Source organism: Ursus maritimus, unplaced genomic scaffold, assembly GCF_017311325.1.
Source record: "Ursus maritimus isolate PB19 unplaced genomic scaffold, ASM1731132v1 scaffold_18, whole genome shotgun sequence".
Classification (NCBI taxonomy): Eukaryota; Metazoa; Chordata; class Mammalia; order Carnivora; family Ursidae; genus Ursus; species Ursus maritimus.
Genome location: NW_024424230.1, coordinates 48,537,082 through 48,552,047, shown reverse-complemented (window position 1 = coordinate 48,552,047; position 14,966 = coordinate 48,537,082). Strand labels below are relative to the sequence as shown.

At 47.0% G+C, this 14,966-nt stretch overlaps 1 protein-coding gene across 1 annotated transcript in view; it reads left to right on the top strand.

The window, feature by feature from the left end:
- COLEC12 (collectin subfamily member 12) overlaps nt 1-14,966 on the top strand; it is a 184,923-nt gene that overhangs the window by 153,173 nt on the left and 16,784 nt on the right. Inside the window, exons 6-8 of the mRNA XM_040632678.1 lie at nt 11,245-11,733; nt 12,745-12,881; nt 14,086-14,195. Of these exons, the coding sequence (XP_040488612.1) occupies nt 11,245-11,733; nt 12,745-12,881; nt 14,086-14,195 (736 nt within the window). The remainder of the gene's footprint in view (nt 1-11,244; nt 11,734-12,744; nt 12,882-14,085; nt 14,196-14,966) is intronic.

The following is a 14,966-nucleotide window of genomic DNA, read 5'->3' as shown; positions in this document are numbered from 1 at the left end:
AGGTGATCCAAGAGAAAGCACAAGAAAAAGCCACATGCCTTTTATGACCTAGCCTCAGAAGTCGCATACCATCACTTCCACCATATTCTGTTCTTTAAAAATAAGTCATGAAGTCCAACCTACACTCAAGGGGCGGGTAGATTAAGCTCCACATCTTTTTTTTTTTTAAGATTTTATTTATTTATTTGACAGAGAGACAGCGAGCGAGAGAGGGAACACAAGGGGGAGCGGGAGAGGAAGAAGCGGGCTCCCAGCGGAGGAGCCTGATGTGGGGCTCAATCCCAGGACTCCGGGATCACACCCTGAGCCAAAGGCAGACGCTTAATGACTGGATTAAGCTCCATATCTTGAAAAGAGTTTTAACTATGAATTTGTAGACAGAACTCAAAGGCAGTCCGTTAAATATTTTCTGGATTTGGACATTCTCAGTGCCTTTCAATGTCATTATAAATCAGGCTCCTTTGAAAGCAAGATTAATTTGTTTCAGTCACAGGGATTCCTATTTCTAAGTGTCACAGCAGATGTATGGTCGGCCATCACAGTCCCTGTAAGGCCACAGAGGACAGAAAGAATGTGACTTGCATTTAAATTTGAATTTTACTCTCATCCAGATCATCCATGTAAACTGAAAATTATTGGCTCAAATTAAGTCTCCTTTGGAAGATTTGTGGCAACCATATAGTAATAGTATTTTTCAGTCATAAACTATTTTCACAGCTTGTAAGTTGAAAGTACTATGTGAAACATGGTGTGCTAAGCTCTCTGGGGTATGCAGAGAAGCCCAGATGGTCTTTGCCCTCAGGTAGCTTAAAATCAAGAGAATTTTAGAGTATCAGGAGAATGCCAGTAAGCAAAGTAATCCTGATTTTTCAAAAAGAGGAAATAGATGTGTAGACACACTGTGTAGAATGGGGAATTTGTCTTCAGAGGTTGTTAAGAGGATAATTTGTGAGCTTCCGGGGAAAGCAGCAATCATCAGAGTGAGTTCACTAAGAAGAAGGCAGGTGAACCTAATCTCATTCCTGCACATTTACAGAGTTACTAGATTGTTTAAACTAGGAGAATGGAAAATAGCCTTTCTGGATTTTACCAAGGCATCTGTCACTGATGCTGTTAAGAATAAGATGGAGAAAATAGGTGCTGGATTACAGTACAGTTAGGTGGATTTTTTTGGTGATATTGGTTTTCTATGCTATGTAACAAAGTACAAACTCAGCAGCTCAGGACAACATCCATTTCTTATCTCACAGTATCTGTGGATCAGGAATCTGGGCAAGGCCCGTCTTACCAGGGGACCCTGTCATTGAGGGGCTGAGGTTTCATCAGAGGCTTGACTGGGGAAATTCCATTTCTTTGCTTCCTCAGGTGCTTGCCAGAATTCATGTCCTTGCAAATGTGAGATTGAGGTTGCTGGGGTCTTTTGGGGGGAAGGAGGGGCACTGGTCTAGAGGACACCTACAGACCCTTGCCATGTGACCATCTGACAACACTGCAGCTTCTTCAAAGCCAACAAGGGAGTCTCTCACTGCAGTCTGCTGAGACAGTATTATGTAATGTAATCTAATCTAATGTAAGTCAAGGGGCTGACTGTTGGAACATGCCATCACCTTTGCCATGTTCTGTTGGTTAGAAGCAAGTCACAGGTTGCACACTCAAGGGGAAGGGATGACACAAGGGCATGAGTCATTGCAGAAGACCCAAGGGTGTGTCTTCCACAGAATGCGTATAAAGAATGCTCGTTCAGTGAGCTCCTGTGGGGCCAGCAGCAGGTCTGGATGGCAGATGGCAGAGCCCCATTCAACAGCTTTGTCAGTGACTAGCATGGGGATATGGATGACCTGATAATCCAATACTTTTGTGACATGAAACTGTATATCCTAGCCCATGGATGCTAGAATCATAATCCAAAATGACCCGGAGAGGCTAGAATAGTAAAGAGATGCCAACAAAATGAGAGAGACAGGGAATACATGTAAAATCCTGCTTGGATCTTTTGGAAAAGACCAAACAGAGGTTGATGGGAGATCATATGCATGAAAAGCATGGTGGGTTTAGTTGACTGTAAGCAAGTCACTGTGTCTGCCAGTGAATCTAATGTGATCTTTGATTATGTCAATGAAAATATGATGTCCAAAATGAAGGAGGTGATATCTTACTCTGTTCAGTATGGCAAGACTACCTCTGGAAGATAGTGTGTACTTTGAGGGGCCCTTTTCAAGACAGAATGCTCAGAAAAATATGCCCAGGATTACGGAGTCTACATGTGCTGGAGGAAGGGTTGAAGGACCCGGGAACTTTAACCTGTAGGAGAGACTGCTTAGTGGAGAACAAGGCAGCTGTCTACAGCTACTTTTAAAGACTATCACGTGGAGGAGATTTCACATGATATCTGAGGAGGGTGAAACATGGACTAGTGGGTATTCACAAATAGAAAGCAAATTTTGGTTTTATATGATTTTCCTTAAAAAAAAAAATGGTGTTGCCTGTAAATATAATGGCTTCCCTGAGCAATACGGGTGTCCCGACTCCAGAGGAGACAGACAATTGCAAGTCAGGGACATTGTGGGTATGAGTCATACTGTGAATGAGGGGAGGGCTTTCATACGATCAGAAAGTTCTTTAGTGATTGCTTTAGTTCTTTCCTATTCTTTCTCAACTGAAAATCAAAATGAGGGCTGATCTCAGTAGTTGTGCAACCACATAAAATAAGAGCTTTCTAAATTTCTCTTGGCTCTGTAAAACCTTAGACAGTCCTATTTTGGTACTCTGGATATTTGCTAGCTATAAGTTTTATAGTTTTATTCCATTCAGTTGCTAGCTTGCCTTCTACAAGTAAACTTCTAACATATTTAGTGTGTAGACAGTGTGCCTTGGCAGCTAAGGAAGTGTATGAAGAGCTTATAGCTGAAGATTTAGACCCTGGCTTTAAATTAGTTAATGTTTCCATTATTGTTATTATTTTTAGCCATTAATATTGAGTGTGAATGCACTGAGTGCTTGACACAAACTCTGTAAGACAGGTACTTCTTTATTTTATTTATTTATTTATTTTAGAGAGTGTGTGAGAGCCAGGAGCGGGGAGGGGGTGGGGGAGAGGCAGAGGGAGAGGGAGAGAGACAATCTCGAGCAGGCTCCCAGCGCAGAGCCTGATGCGGGGCTTGATCTCACAATGCTGAGATCATGACCTGAGCCAAAATCAAGACTCGGACGCTTACCCGACTGAGCCACCCAGGCTCCCCAAGTTAAGACAGGTACTTATAAGATCATCACTAGGTTATAGATGAGGAAACTAAGGTTTGGAGAGGTATTTAAGGAACTTGTTCAGATTTACAGAGATGGTAAGTAGCTAAACAGAATCAGAGCCCAGGCTCTCTGGTGCCAAAGCCCATGCTGTTAACCCCATCTATAATCGCTGAAAGTGCGTGCCCCTCTTCCCGGTCCTCAGGTGCCCCTGAAGGAGTCTGTGAGAGCAGGGAGCTGGGATTTCATTCTAAGTGCGACAGGGAGGTTTGAGGCATGGGGTGACATGATCTGATTTATATTTTTAAAAGGTCATTCTGGCTGCAGGGAGCAGGGTGAGGTGGGAGAAGGATAGATTAGGGGGGAGCAAGCAGGAGGACAGGGTCCAGTGCGGGGCTATGGGCCAGTTGTGGGTGACTTGGAGATGAGAGAAATGGGTGTCCTCATTCAGAAGGAGTGTTGTAAGCAGACCCAAGGGCAGCCTTGTCCTTCCCTGGCCATCAGGGCCCTGACTGGCTGCGTCTGGCCACGTTCCACCGAGGGGAGGAATCTACAGGTGCAAGGGGCTGTGAGTATTCAGAGCTTACAGCAACCTGTTCTTGACCCGGTTTGGTGCTCAGGACCCTGGAGTTTCCTACCCAACATGTCCTAAGCCCCGAGGAGCAGCCAAGGCACTCTGTGTTGTAGGGGTGTGGACAGACATGGTACAGAGCGTCAGGAGCTGGTATATGTGGCCAGGACAAGGCTGGTGGGTGGATGGTAGTGGAGGGTGAAGAAGGAAGGACAGGAGCAGGGTGTCTACTTGGTCTTTAGCTTGAGCAAGTAGGTGGACGGACAGACTGCAGAAGTGCAGGAAGAGAGGCCCGTTTAGACATATTAAGTGGAACATGTCTATTAGGAGGAGATTTGTGTCTCAGTGTTTCTAAAACACCGGAGATCCTGGCTTCTGAATGATATTTTCCTTTCCTCATTTGCCTTCCCATATTACTTTTATCCTTGGTCTTTTCATTACCTGCACTTTTTGTGAGTTGACCTCGGACACGTCTCAAGTCAACCAAGCTGCCCCCTGTCTATTCCATATGTTCAACTTCCTCCAGAACGGGCATGCCCATGAGGTCTTCCCAGAGAACAAGAGACTGGGGGCAGAGCTCCATTTCCCAGTGTGCTTCTCTGCTCCCCTTCCTCTTTCCCTCCAAGCAGACCTTTTCCCCGAGGATGAGGGCGAGAAGGGACAAAGCAGGATGGAGCAGGATTGAATTCACTTTGGATTACGTTGGCCTTGCCTCTGCAAGGTTCAGAATGCTCTGATGCTTCCTGGGAAATCCTCTTGACTCGCACTTCTTGAGTCCTCATGCCTACGGGACGGCTCAGTCACAGGAGTCACTGGCCCCATTGCGAAGCAGAAGCTGAGGTTGGCTGCTTGCACTAAGCTAGCCATGCGATAACGTGGAAATAGGTGTTAAACCCATGTTGAATCCCAGCAACAATCTGAATCCGTAAACAAAACAAAACAAACCTTATTAAGAAAGCTTTATTATTTTTTTTTACAAATAATGTAAATATTTTTATGCCCATTATGTATATGGAGGACTTCATATGTCATGATACACTCTTGGGTAGGAAGTTCACATCACACCCTGAGCTGCTCCTCTGCAAGCCGCAGAGAATGTTAAGTTGCCCCGTCCTAGCCCAAGCAAAGGGTTCCCTTCCCTGCTCTTCTGAGAGAGGCATCAGATTAGTGGGTGAGAATAAGAGTTCTGGAATGGGACAGACCCAGACACAAACACCCAGTTCCTCGTCCTCGTCTGCGTCCACCTTTTAGAGTGATGAGAACTTAATGAGATAATGTAAATAAAGTTCTTAGTTCAGTGCCCAGCAGGTGGTTGGCTAATGTTCATACCCCAGTGTAAGTTCAGCGCCTCCCCAAGATTTCCCCTCTGCTGCAGCCCCAGCCACTACATCGCAGTGGAAAACAACAGCTTCATGTGCCCAAGGAACAAAATTGTACAGAAGGGGGTCAACGTCAATTTGGATCTAAAAGTACTTACTGCCGGTGGCCTGGTGTCCAGCCCTGGAGAGGAATCAGACTCAGGTGCTGCTGACAGCTAGCTTCGACTCCTGGTTCAGTCCAGTGTCTGCAGTACAGAGGCATGCTGTTGAGCACTGGGTTCAATTGTCTCCTTTTGTTGTTACAGCTCTTGAAGGTAGGAATTACTGCAGCTGCCATTTGCAAGGCTGGGAACCATGGCACAGAGAGCCTAAGTAACTTACCCAAGGTCAAGGAGCTAGTAAATGTCAGTGCTAACCTTGGAACTTTCTAGTTCCCAAACCCATGTTTCCACATGACACCCCGCTGCTATGTGATGATGAGAGAGAGCAGATGGCATGTTTGGGAGGTTGAAATGTGGGAGAGTTTATTTTCAGGAGAGCAATCGGTAGAAGTTTCAGTAAGAGATTGACATTTGAGCTGGATCTGGACAGATACCTAGGAAGGCTGAAAGGATCGGGTAAGGGGCCTCAGTTTCTCTCACTGCCAACCCCACCCACTCTTGACAGGCTTCCTCAAACAAGACCACTTGTCTGAGGACCCTTCCGAGTAGTCACTGGAAGGCATAGGAGCAGACTGTGGCCAGTTGGTGAGAAACGGTGATTTAAATATACCCTGTGGACAAGGGTATATTTGTGGAGAAGGGGCCTCCGTGGCTTTCCAGAAGGGTGTCTTCAACATGAGGTTAAGAATTGAATTATTTTTCAAAACAATTGCCAAATAATATTTTTTAAATTTCCTCAGTGAAACAAGTGCTTTGAAAGTACCTCAGTGAAACAGAATGACTTTTTTATAATGTAGGTATTTTAGTAAATGTTTGATTAATTTAGTCAATTTTTAAATGAGGAGCAAAAATGTCTCCAATTATATTACTACTAGTTTTCTCTATCTTCCATCCTTACCACTAGATGTCCTAAAGTCAAGTCTCCAAAATTTTGGATGGCAGTAAGAATTAAAGTGGTTTCTCTACTTTCTGTCTTGTTGGCAAACAAATTGGAAACTTATCTCAGGGGTAGGACGTAGGGCTGGGCCCTCCCCAAGGCCCACAGTTTGGTTTCCAAAGCAGAAACAGCACAGTGATTTAAAATCATCTGTTCTCTTTATTTATTTTATTTTTATATTTTTATATTTTTATTTTTTAATAATTTTTTATTATGTTAGTCACCATACAGTACATCCCAAGTTTTTGATGTAAAGTGCCATGATTCATTACTTGTGTATAACACCCAGTGCACCATGCAATACGTGCTCTCCTTACTACCCATCACCAGCCTATCCCATCCCCTACCCTCCTCCCCTCTGAAGCCCTCAGTTTGTTTCCCAGAGTCCATAGTCTCTCATGGTTCATTCCCCCTTCTGTTTACCCCCCCCCCTTCTTCTTCCCTTTCTTCTCGAAAATCATCTGTTCTCTTTAAACTGCTTGTTCGGAGGGTTCAGGTGTTTAAGGCTCCCTGCTCTGGAGGGTGGGGAACTCAGGAGGTTTTGCTGGCAGTGAAACACAGGCTGCTCCCAGGCCTGGTCTAAGTCAGATTCAGACATTTCTGGAGCTTGTGATGGCTTTACCAGCACCGTGGTGGGTATCCTGGCATTTCAGAATTGGAGCCAGGGAGCCACTCGCTTGGCCTTGAAAGCAGCTCTCAGATTTGCTTCTGAGTGGACCATCACACGTGCCTCCACGTGGTAACATTAGCACATTCTCAACTCTGAAGACAAGTTGTTACTACACACGCTTATAAATACTCTCGTGTTATTTATCTCACTGTTTGGGTTTTAAGGCACTAGGCGTTGGCTTGTCTTTTATTTCATTTTATTTTCACATCAACAGCTGCCCAATAAAAGATTCACGTAAGACCTAAAAGCCTGGGATTATCCAGGTGCTAGTAAGCGATGCTACAGTCCCGTGTCCTCGAGGCAGATACACCCCCTGGCATTCATAATCTATTTTTTGTGGGTGTCCAGTACTGGCTCTTAAAGTGGTTTTAGCTTTTTTTCCTCAGGGATTTTTAAAGAGAAATAAGTAGGAAATGTCTAGGTCTTGATGAGCAAAGAATGGTCTCATTGAATACGTTAAGTATATGAATGAATCCTCTTATGTATGGGACACATGCATTTTTACTTAGCCCCACGTTGGAAGGCCAGCTTCTTGCTCCAGCACCATGACGGTTTCCCCAAGGCTAGGACAGCTGTGGATGAAGAAATCAATAACACTGTGCTTGCCGGGAGTTTATCCACAGTCACGAGTTTTCAGCTTAAGAGAGTCAGATAACTTATTTGTGATCGACGTAGCGCTTTGTGTAAAAAATTCAGTCTTTATGCTCATCCAGCAGGGAAATGAATCACAAGTAAGATTTTCGACCTTTATCAAAGGCAAAAACTTGCATCTTCTTTTGACGTCTTTTCCTTTCCTCCCCAAGATCTGGAAGTTAGCACCTGATGATATTTTGCACTGACTGTGGAATCCGTGTTTGGTGCCCTTCTTAAAGTTAGCCACAGCTTTTGTGTGGAGTGAGCGGGGACATCTGAGAAGCACTTCAGAGGGAAATAGCTGAATACCGTAACTACCCAACCCCAGAAAGAAATAAGGTTAATGAAAAGCTGTCATCCTAGGGAAGGGAGGTCTCGGATTCATATCAGGAGAGGAAGAGAGAGTTGTGTGTCTTTGGAGGTCTGTCAGAAACCAGAGGAAGGTGTTCTTGGAGAAACAGAACTCCCTATCACATGGGTCTGTCACATCACGAAGACAAACCCCTGACCAGTCTCTATTCCATGGGCACAGGTAAACTCCTTTCTCGTGACCTGCTAGTCTAGTCCTCAGTTGTGAGCGAATGAGAAACACTGATTGTTGGCAAAACCTATAAAGAGAATAAGCATAAAGATTCTCTAAAGCACTTGAATTTCCCAACAAACCTTCTTCATTATGTGGATTTCATAAGGCTAAGCATAGAGCGTAAAACAGAAATAGGTGAGAAGATAAGCTACTTTTATTTTTGCTATTATTCTAACTAAATTAGAATTTTGTTGTGGGTTTGGGTTGTGTGTTTGGTTTTTTGTTGTTGTTGTTTTTTTTTTTTTTTTGGCCTGTTGTCAGTATTGTTCCACTAGAACCTTCCATAATGCTACATCCATTATGGAGGAATGCATACACCACCTTCCCGCTGTTAATCTCTAGGACAGTGTTTTTCAACTACAAATGAACTAAGATACTTTTTTACAGGAGATAGATGTGGCAGTAAAAACCCACCTTCCCTATCTTTACTAGTACACTTACTGAGCCTCCTCAGTTTAAAGAGAAGATTGCAGATGCAGAGGCCACTGGATCAATTCTTAAATGTGAGTAGAGTCAAGAAAGACAGATCTCTCCAGGACCATCCCATAGCAGCAGCCAGGGTCATCCTGATACGTAGATTGAGTGCAGCTATACTTCTTAGAATAAGGTGAGGGATACCAATCAGGCTACTGTTCCCCAGAAATCTTTCCTTTCTGGTCTGTCCTGGGGCCCAAAATGTTGGCATTAGGGCGCTAGGTCTTTGGGTCTGCGACACACGTTGATTTGATAAACACTGTCTGAATAGCGACTGTGCACCATAGACGGCTAGCTGCTAGTTGGGGATGTGCCCTCTAAGAGCAAACAAGTACTCAAAGATGAGAGAAAGAGGAAACACTTCCACCTGGGAGGATTACGTGGTAGGTGGACTGGAATTTTCCTGTTGGATATGGGCAGAGGAAATTCTAAGAGAAGAGATGCAGAAGTGCAGAGGGAGATGGAATAAACACATGTCAAACCAGGCCATGAAAGCCTTGATTTAATACCACCTGACCAAGTAGTAGGGCTGAATATTCTAGAGCAAGCAGAGGTCAGAGTTATGGGTAAGGAAGACACACGTGCGAAAGATGCAGAGTGGAGTGAATGGAGAGGAGTCAGAGGGAGGAAGAGCAGTTAAGAGGGTAACACCCACCCTGGGTCATGATGAGTGAGGGAAGGAAGAGATGCTTGTGATGACATGGTGAAGGGCATAACAATAAAGGGAGGGTAAGCTCAGTTTGAGACATGCCAGGTTGCTGGTGCTGGCAGGACATCCCAGAGAAAGTGGACCCTCCGACTACGAGATGGAGATAAGGACCAGGAGAGCTGATGACAGAGAAGAGCCAACAGGAGCTGGAGCGGAAGTCAGTGAGTTGGCTTCCGGGAGAAAACTCTTTATCGCAAAGGCTTCTCAAGTCTCTCACTTATGGAGCAAGATAACCCTAGAAAGGGACACGTTGAAACTAGTCCTAACCATTAGCATAAACTCTCTTATGGCTCAGTAGAAGGTCTGCCGATAAATCCAAGGGCGACATCATGGATAGCCTTAAATAAGGAGAGCTGAGTCCAGAGCTGAGGTTCTCAGCTAAGGGAGAACCAAGATGGGTGGGCTGGTTGGGGCCATGGATAGTGTGAGGGCACGGTGGGCATCCATCAGGCCTAGAAAGGAGAGTGGGGCAGAGAGATCGCCCACTGAGGCAGGAAGTCCTGCTTCACTATTCTGTCCTGACCAGCTGGTGGGGGGGGAGGGGGCCAAGAGGATCAAGAAAAACACAGGGTGGGAGGCCCATCTACCCTTCATCTCCCCAGCACTTCTGCCCACCTGGCCCAAAAGGCTTTCCATTTCTATGGAAGGAATGAGTATGGATCTCTTTCACTTACTCCTGTAGAAAAGTAAGATTTCAGAAACTCAAAAATTCTGGAGAGTAGAATATTTGAGAACAGTGCCCTCCTAGGTACAGTCATTTCAACGTAAGAAGACCAGAATTTCAGTGCCAGCTCCACCGCGGGACAGTGACTGGCCCCGTCTCATCCTCCTGGGTGTATCTGTCTTCAGGAGCTAGTGCTGAATGAGAAGCTTGGTGTCTCTGGCTCTACATGTCCTCAAATGTGCTCTGGGAATAAAAGGTCATAGATGAAGTTCACGTGACATAACGTATATGAAACTACCTCAAAAATTCATTCCCTCTGCAAATCCTGGTTGTGGTGTATTTGCGTGCAGTTCCCCGTTGCCCCTAAGGACTTACAGAAAAAACAACCCCGGGTTATGTGAGCTTCTCTAGGATGATAAAGGATGAACAGATATTTGCCTTCTTCCTTTGGGAATAAAATGGTGTCCCTTTTTTTTTTTTTTCTCAGCTGCCTAATTAGATGGTCACCTGTTTTTTTCTCTAGCCCATCTTCCCTGTTTGCATTATTAGACTAACAAACTGGGAAGGCGGACCCTCTTCTCAGCCCAGCCCATCGAGCCCTTTCCCACCAAGACCCTCTGAGCTGGTGCACAGGTGAGGGGACGCTCAGCCTCGAGGACAGCGGCGTCCCCATGGCACGGTCGGTGGAGGAGACAGGAGGGCCACGAGTGAGGTGACAGAGAAGAGGCTGGCAGTTGGTGTGTGAGGGAATTAGCAGGACGGTGCCTCTCGACATCTGATGGCATTTTTCATTGAACTTTTTATCCCACAGCACCTTGCACAGTGCTCGGCATATAAAAGGTTGTTAATAAATATTTGTCAAATTAATGAAAAGAGGAGGAAACAAGTAGGAGGGAATCCCCCATCCCACCCTGCAAGGTTTTTCTGCTGGTGACAGAACAGTCTCAGACGACTAAGGGAGCCCAGGTGAATGGTGTGGCCACTGCTGCGGTGTCGGCGTGAAGCTGTCCCTCCCCTAAAATACCCGTGGCTACCAGCGAGCTGTGTGCCATTAAGATATATTCTAAATGCCTGGAGCAGAGAGGGTGAGCTTAGTAAAGAAATCTTTTTGTTTAAAAAAAAAAAAATACCATCCACAATAGTATGGGGAAACAAGCGGCACTCCTTAATGTATGTATTTTGGACGTCTACATTTTTTTAGTTCGAGAGTTTATAGGATTAATTCTTCACTACCAGTCAGTGGATTTCATGTTCACGCCATCTATGTTTTTTTTATATTTTAGGTCCTCCTGGCCCCAGGGGTCCAAAAGGTGACAGAGGACAGCAGGGACCTCCTGGTCCCACTGGCAACAAAGGACAGAAAGGAGAGAAGGGGGAGCCTGGTCCACCTGGCCCCGCCGGTGAGAGGGGCCCAATTGGGCCCGTTGGCCCCCCTGGAGAACGTGGCGGCAAAGGCTCCAAAGGCTTGCAGGGCCCCAAGGGCTCCCGTGGATCCCCCGGGAAGCCTGGCCCTCAGGGCCCCAGTGGGGACCCAGGCCCCCCCGGCCCACCAGGCAAGGACGGACTCCCTGGCCCTCAGGGCCCTCCTGGCTTCCAGGGACTGCAGGGCACCGTGGGAGAGCCGGGGGTGCCTGGACCACGGGGGCTGCCAGGTTTGCCTGGGGTGCCAGGCATGCCAGGCCCAAAGGGCCCCCCCGGCCCCCCAGGCCCGTCAGGGGCAGCGATGCCCCTAGCCCTGCAGAACGAGCCCACCTCCGCACCCGAGGCCAACGGTGAGTCTGAGCCTTCCCTCGCACCCGGGTCAGGGGCGCTGTGTGCACTTGTGGCCGGCCCCAGCATGCAGCCCCGTGGGCCCCCCACGCCCCGCTTTACTTGGCTTCAAAGGCACCGTGTGGGCAGGCACACGGCCTCCGCTGCTCTCACAGGCCTCTGCGCCAGGCGCTGTCACTCGAGCACACGTGTCTCTCTCAGCGCCGTCATGTTCCCTCGCACTTGTTTATTTAGCGGAGTCAGGCCCTCAGGGACAAACGCGTCCCCAGACATTTCCTTCATGCAAGTCTGAGGCTGGCGACCCCCAACCAACCTTGTTCTCATTTTATGCCTTTCACCTTGGGGACAGACGACCCTCAGTAACCGTGAAGATGGAACTTTCTGTGGCTAAAGCCCAGATTGCACGGTTTTGAGAAGGCATGCTGGTGCTCCTAGCTTTTTTATAATTATTAAATTCGATTACCAAATTTTGATAATTCGGCAAAACCCTCAATGTTTGGTTAGCAACCAAGCCTATTTTTCTCTCCTTTGAATCACACCCAATTCCACTTGATTTCCTTAAGCATGATTCTGGTCATCGTTTTTCCACAAGCCCAGTTCCGGTTCTGGGTTCTCCCATCTCTTTATTGATGGGTTCCACATGACTCCAGACTGATGTGACACATCTGTGTCTGCTTAGCCTTTTGTTGTTGTTTCTGTGATTTCTGTCATCGTAAAGACTAATCCAGACGCAGAGGAACTGAGACCCGCCGTCAGTAATTTTCCAGGCTCTGTAGTTTTAACTACTGTGTGCTCTGCGACTTGCCCCCCCCCGCCCCAGTCTTTGCTCCCAGTGTGTCTGTCCCGGGCAGTCGCAGGCTCACACACAGACGCGGGACCTGCTCCCGGCCATCTTCGGCCTTCGAGGGAAACCAGGCCAAAGCCGTGGCCTCGTAAACATAACTGAAGAAAGGCGTAGTGCTTTGTGTGTGTGTTGGTTTTTTAATTACTATTTTAAACGTTTGCATTCCTAGGCTGCCCGCCTCACTGGAAGAACTTCACGGACAAATGCTACTATTTTTCGGTTGAGAAAGAAATTTTTGAGGATGCGAAACTCTTCTGTGAAGACAAGTCTTCACATCTCGTTTTCATAAACACAAGAGAGGAACAGGTATGTTTGTGGCACGCTTGGAGAAAACTATAATTTAAGGATCGTTTGCATCTGGAAATTGCATGCTTAACTGGGGATTCAAAGGTATCAAAAATCCGTAGTCACATAAACACAGAAGACTGCACGGTGGAGATTTGGGCTTTATCCAGTGACAAGCAGCATTCACGCACAGGAATGACGTCCTCTTGCTTCCACCTGGAAGATAGATACTGCTTTATTAAGCCTAGAGATGGGTGGCTCCTCCCAGTGGCTGTGGAAAGAGCTGTAATGCAGAAGAGAAGCCTGCTGGCCGGCACCAAACACCTGTGGAGAGAGAAGCCGAGGGACATGAGCAGTGTAGGGGCGGGTGCAAGGGACCAGATATATGACCTCAGCAGTAGAGAAGGCCACGGGGCAGAGCTCACACGTGATAGCACTGGTGACCACTCCCTAGGCCCCTGCTATGTGCCAGGCCCTGCAGAAGGCATTTCTCCTTTACACCTCACAGCAACCCCAGAACCTATGGGTATTATCATCCCCCTTTTACAGATATGAAAACTGAGGCCCCACAAGGTTTAATGGCTTTAATCATAGGATGAGAAGTAAATGCAGAGCTGAGACTGAAACTGAGGTCCCTCTAGCTACAACGCCAATGCTGTTCGGTGCCACACTGTTCCAGCAGACTCCTTTCATTTCCCTAAGTATCTTCAGCACACACAGCCCCGAAAACAGATGTTTCCTGCAGTAACTGACTGGGGATGGCCATCCAATCAGGTGCCGGGGCTTCCGATATGTGGACTTGGGTCCAGTCTCAGCTCAGCCACTTACTACATGTTGGTGGCACAGTAGGCATGGGAGCTGGCCAGAGGAAGAGCTCGATAATGCCACGGCTGTTGGTATTATCAGCACGCTGGAGCGACGGGTGAGAGAAGGGGGGATGGAGCCTGCTGGCATTCATTACATTGTCTGGGTGATTTAGAAGAGGAAGGGCGTCCCTTTAGATATCGCTTACAAACTTACAGAAGGAAAAAGTGTCAAAGCCCCAAAACACTGCAAAACAACACAGGTACAATAAAAAAAAAAAAAGAGCAGAAGCCTGTACATACTCTAACACACATTCTCTGTTAACTGTCCTTCCCCCCACCAGTGTTGCGGGGGAAGGGGGAATCCCTCTAGAGATCTGTTCCCCCAAATAATACCACACTGTCCCTGGTTAATCTTTCAGCAATGGATAAAGAAGCAAATGGTAGGGAGAGAGAGCCACTGGATCGGCCTCACGGACTCGGAGCGTGAAAATGAGTGGAAGTGGCTGGATGGGACGTCTCCAGAGTATAAGTGAGTGTTCAGAACCTTCCAGGCTGCTCTGTTTCTCCCCCCTTGCCTGAGCCCTTGCGGTCTCTTCTTGAACCACCCCGTGTCCTGGAAGCCCCTCACACTGAGGCTTCTGCTCTTAGTTGCGTGTTTTCATGTGTGGTTGAGAATCAATAGGCTATAAACTAGGGGTTTTTTTTTTTCTTTTCATGGCTGAATTTTTTTCATTTCTATGGAAAAAAAAAATGAGAGACTCATCAAATCTCACAGTTTGGTACTTGAGGTGAGGCGTTCTCTTCAAACGCGGCCGTGAAGGATGAGACTACTTCAGGCATGCTCAGAGCTCACCCCTGTTCACGGGCCGGGCGCTCCCTTCAGGATGACACCGTCCGTGGCCCTGACCCCAGCTGGCTTCTGGCCAGAGTGTGATTAGGAACTACGAGTTTATGACAGGTGCACCAGGAGCAAAAGTATGGTGTGGGGGGGATAATCATCCCCTAGGGGTTTGAAAAAGGCCTTGTAAGTCTGGTGTGACCTGAGTTCTGGAAAGGCAGCAACGAAGACTGGAGACCCTTTACAAGACGTGCTCAGGCTCCCAGGCCCACGGAGACGTCTGGGCCCCGAATTCCACCCCTGCAGGGGGCATGCCAACTCCTTCCTTCCTACTACCCCACGGCCAGAAGATGGCTGAACTGTACCCATTTGAATTTCGCTTCTTCCAACTCCTCCTTTGCCTCTAATGAATGTGAAAAGATGCAACAAACTGCACACATGGAGCAGAATTTATGAAAACTC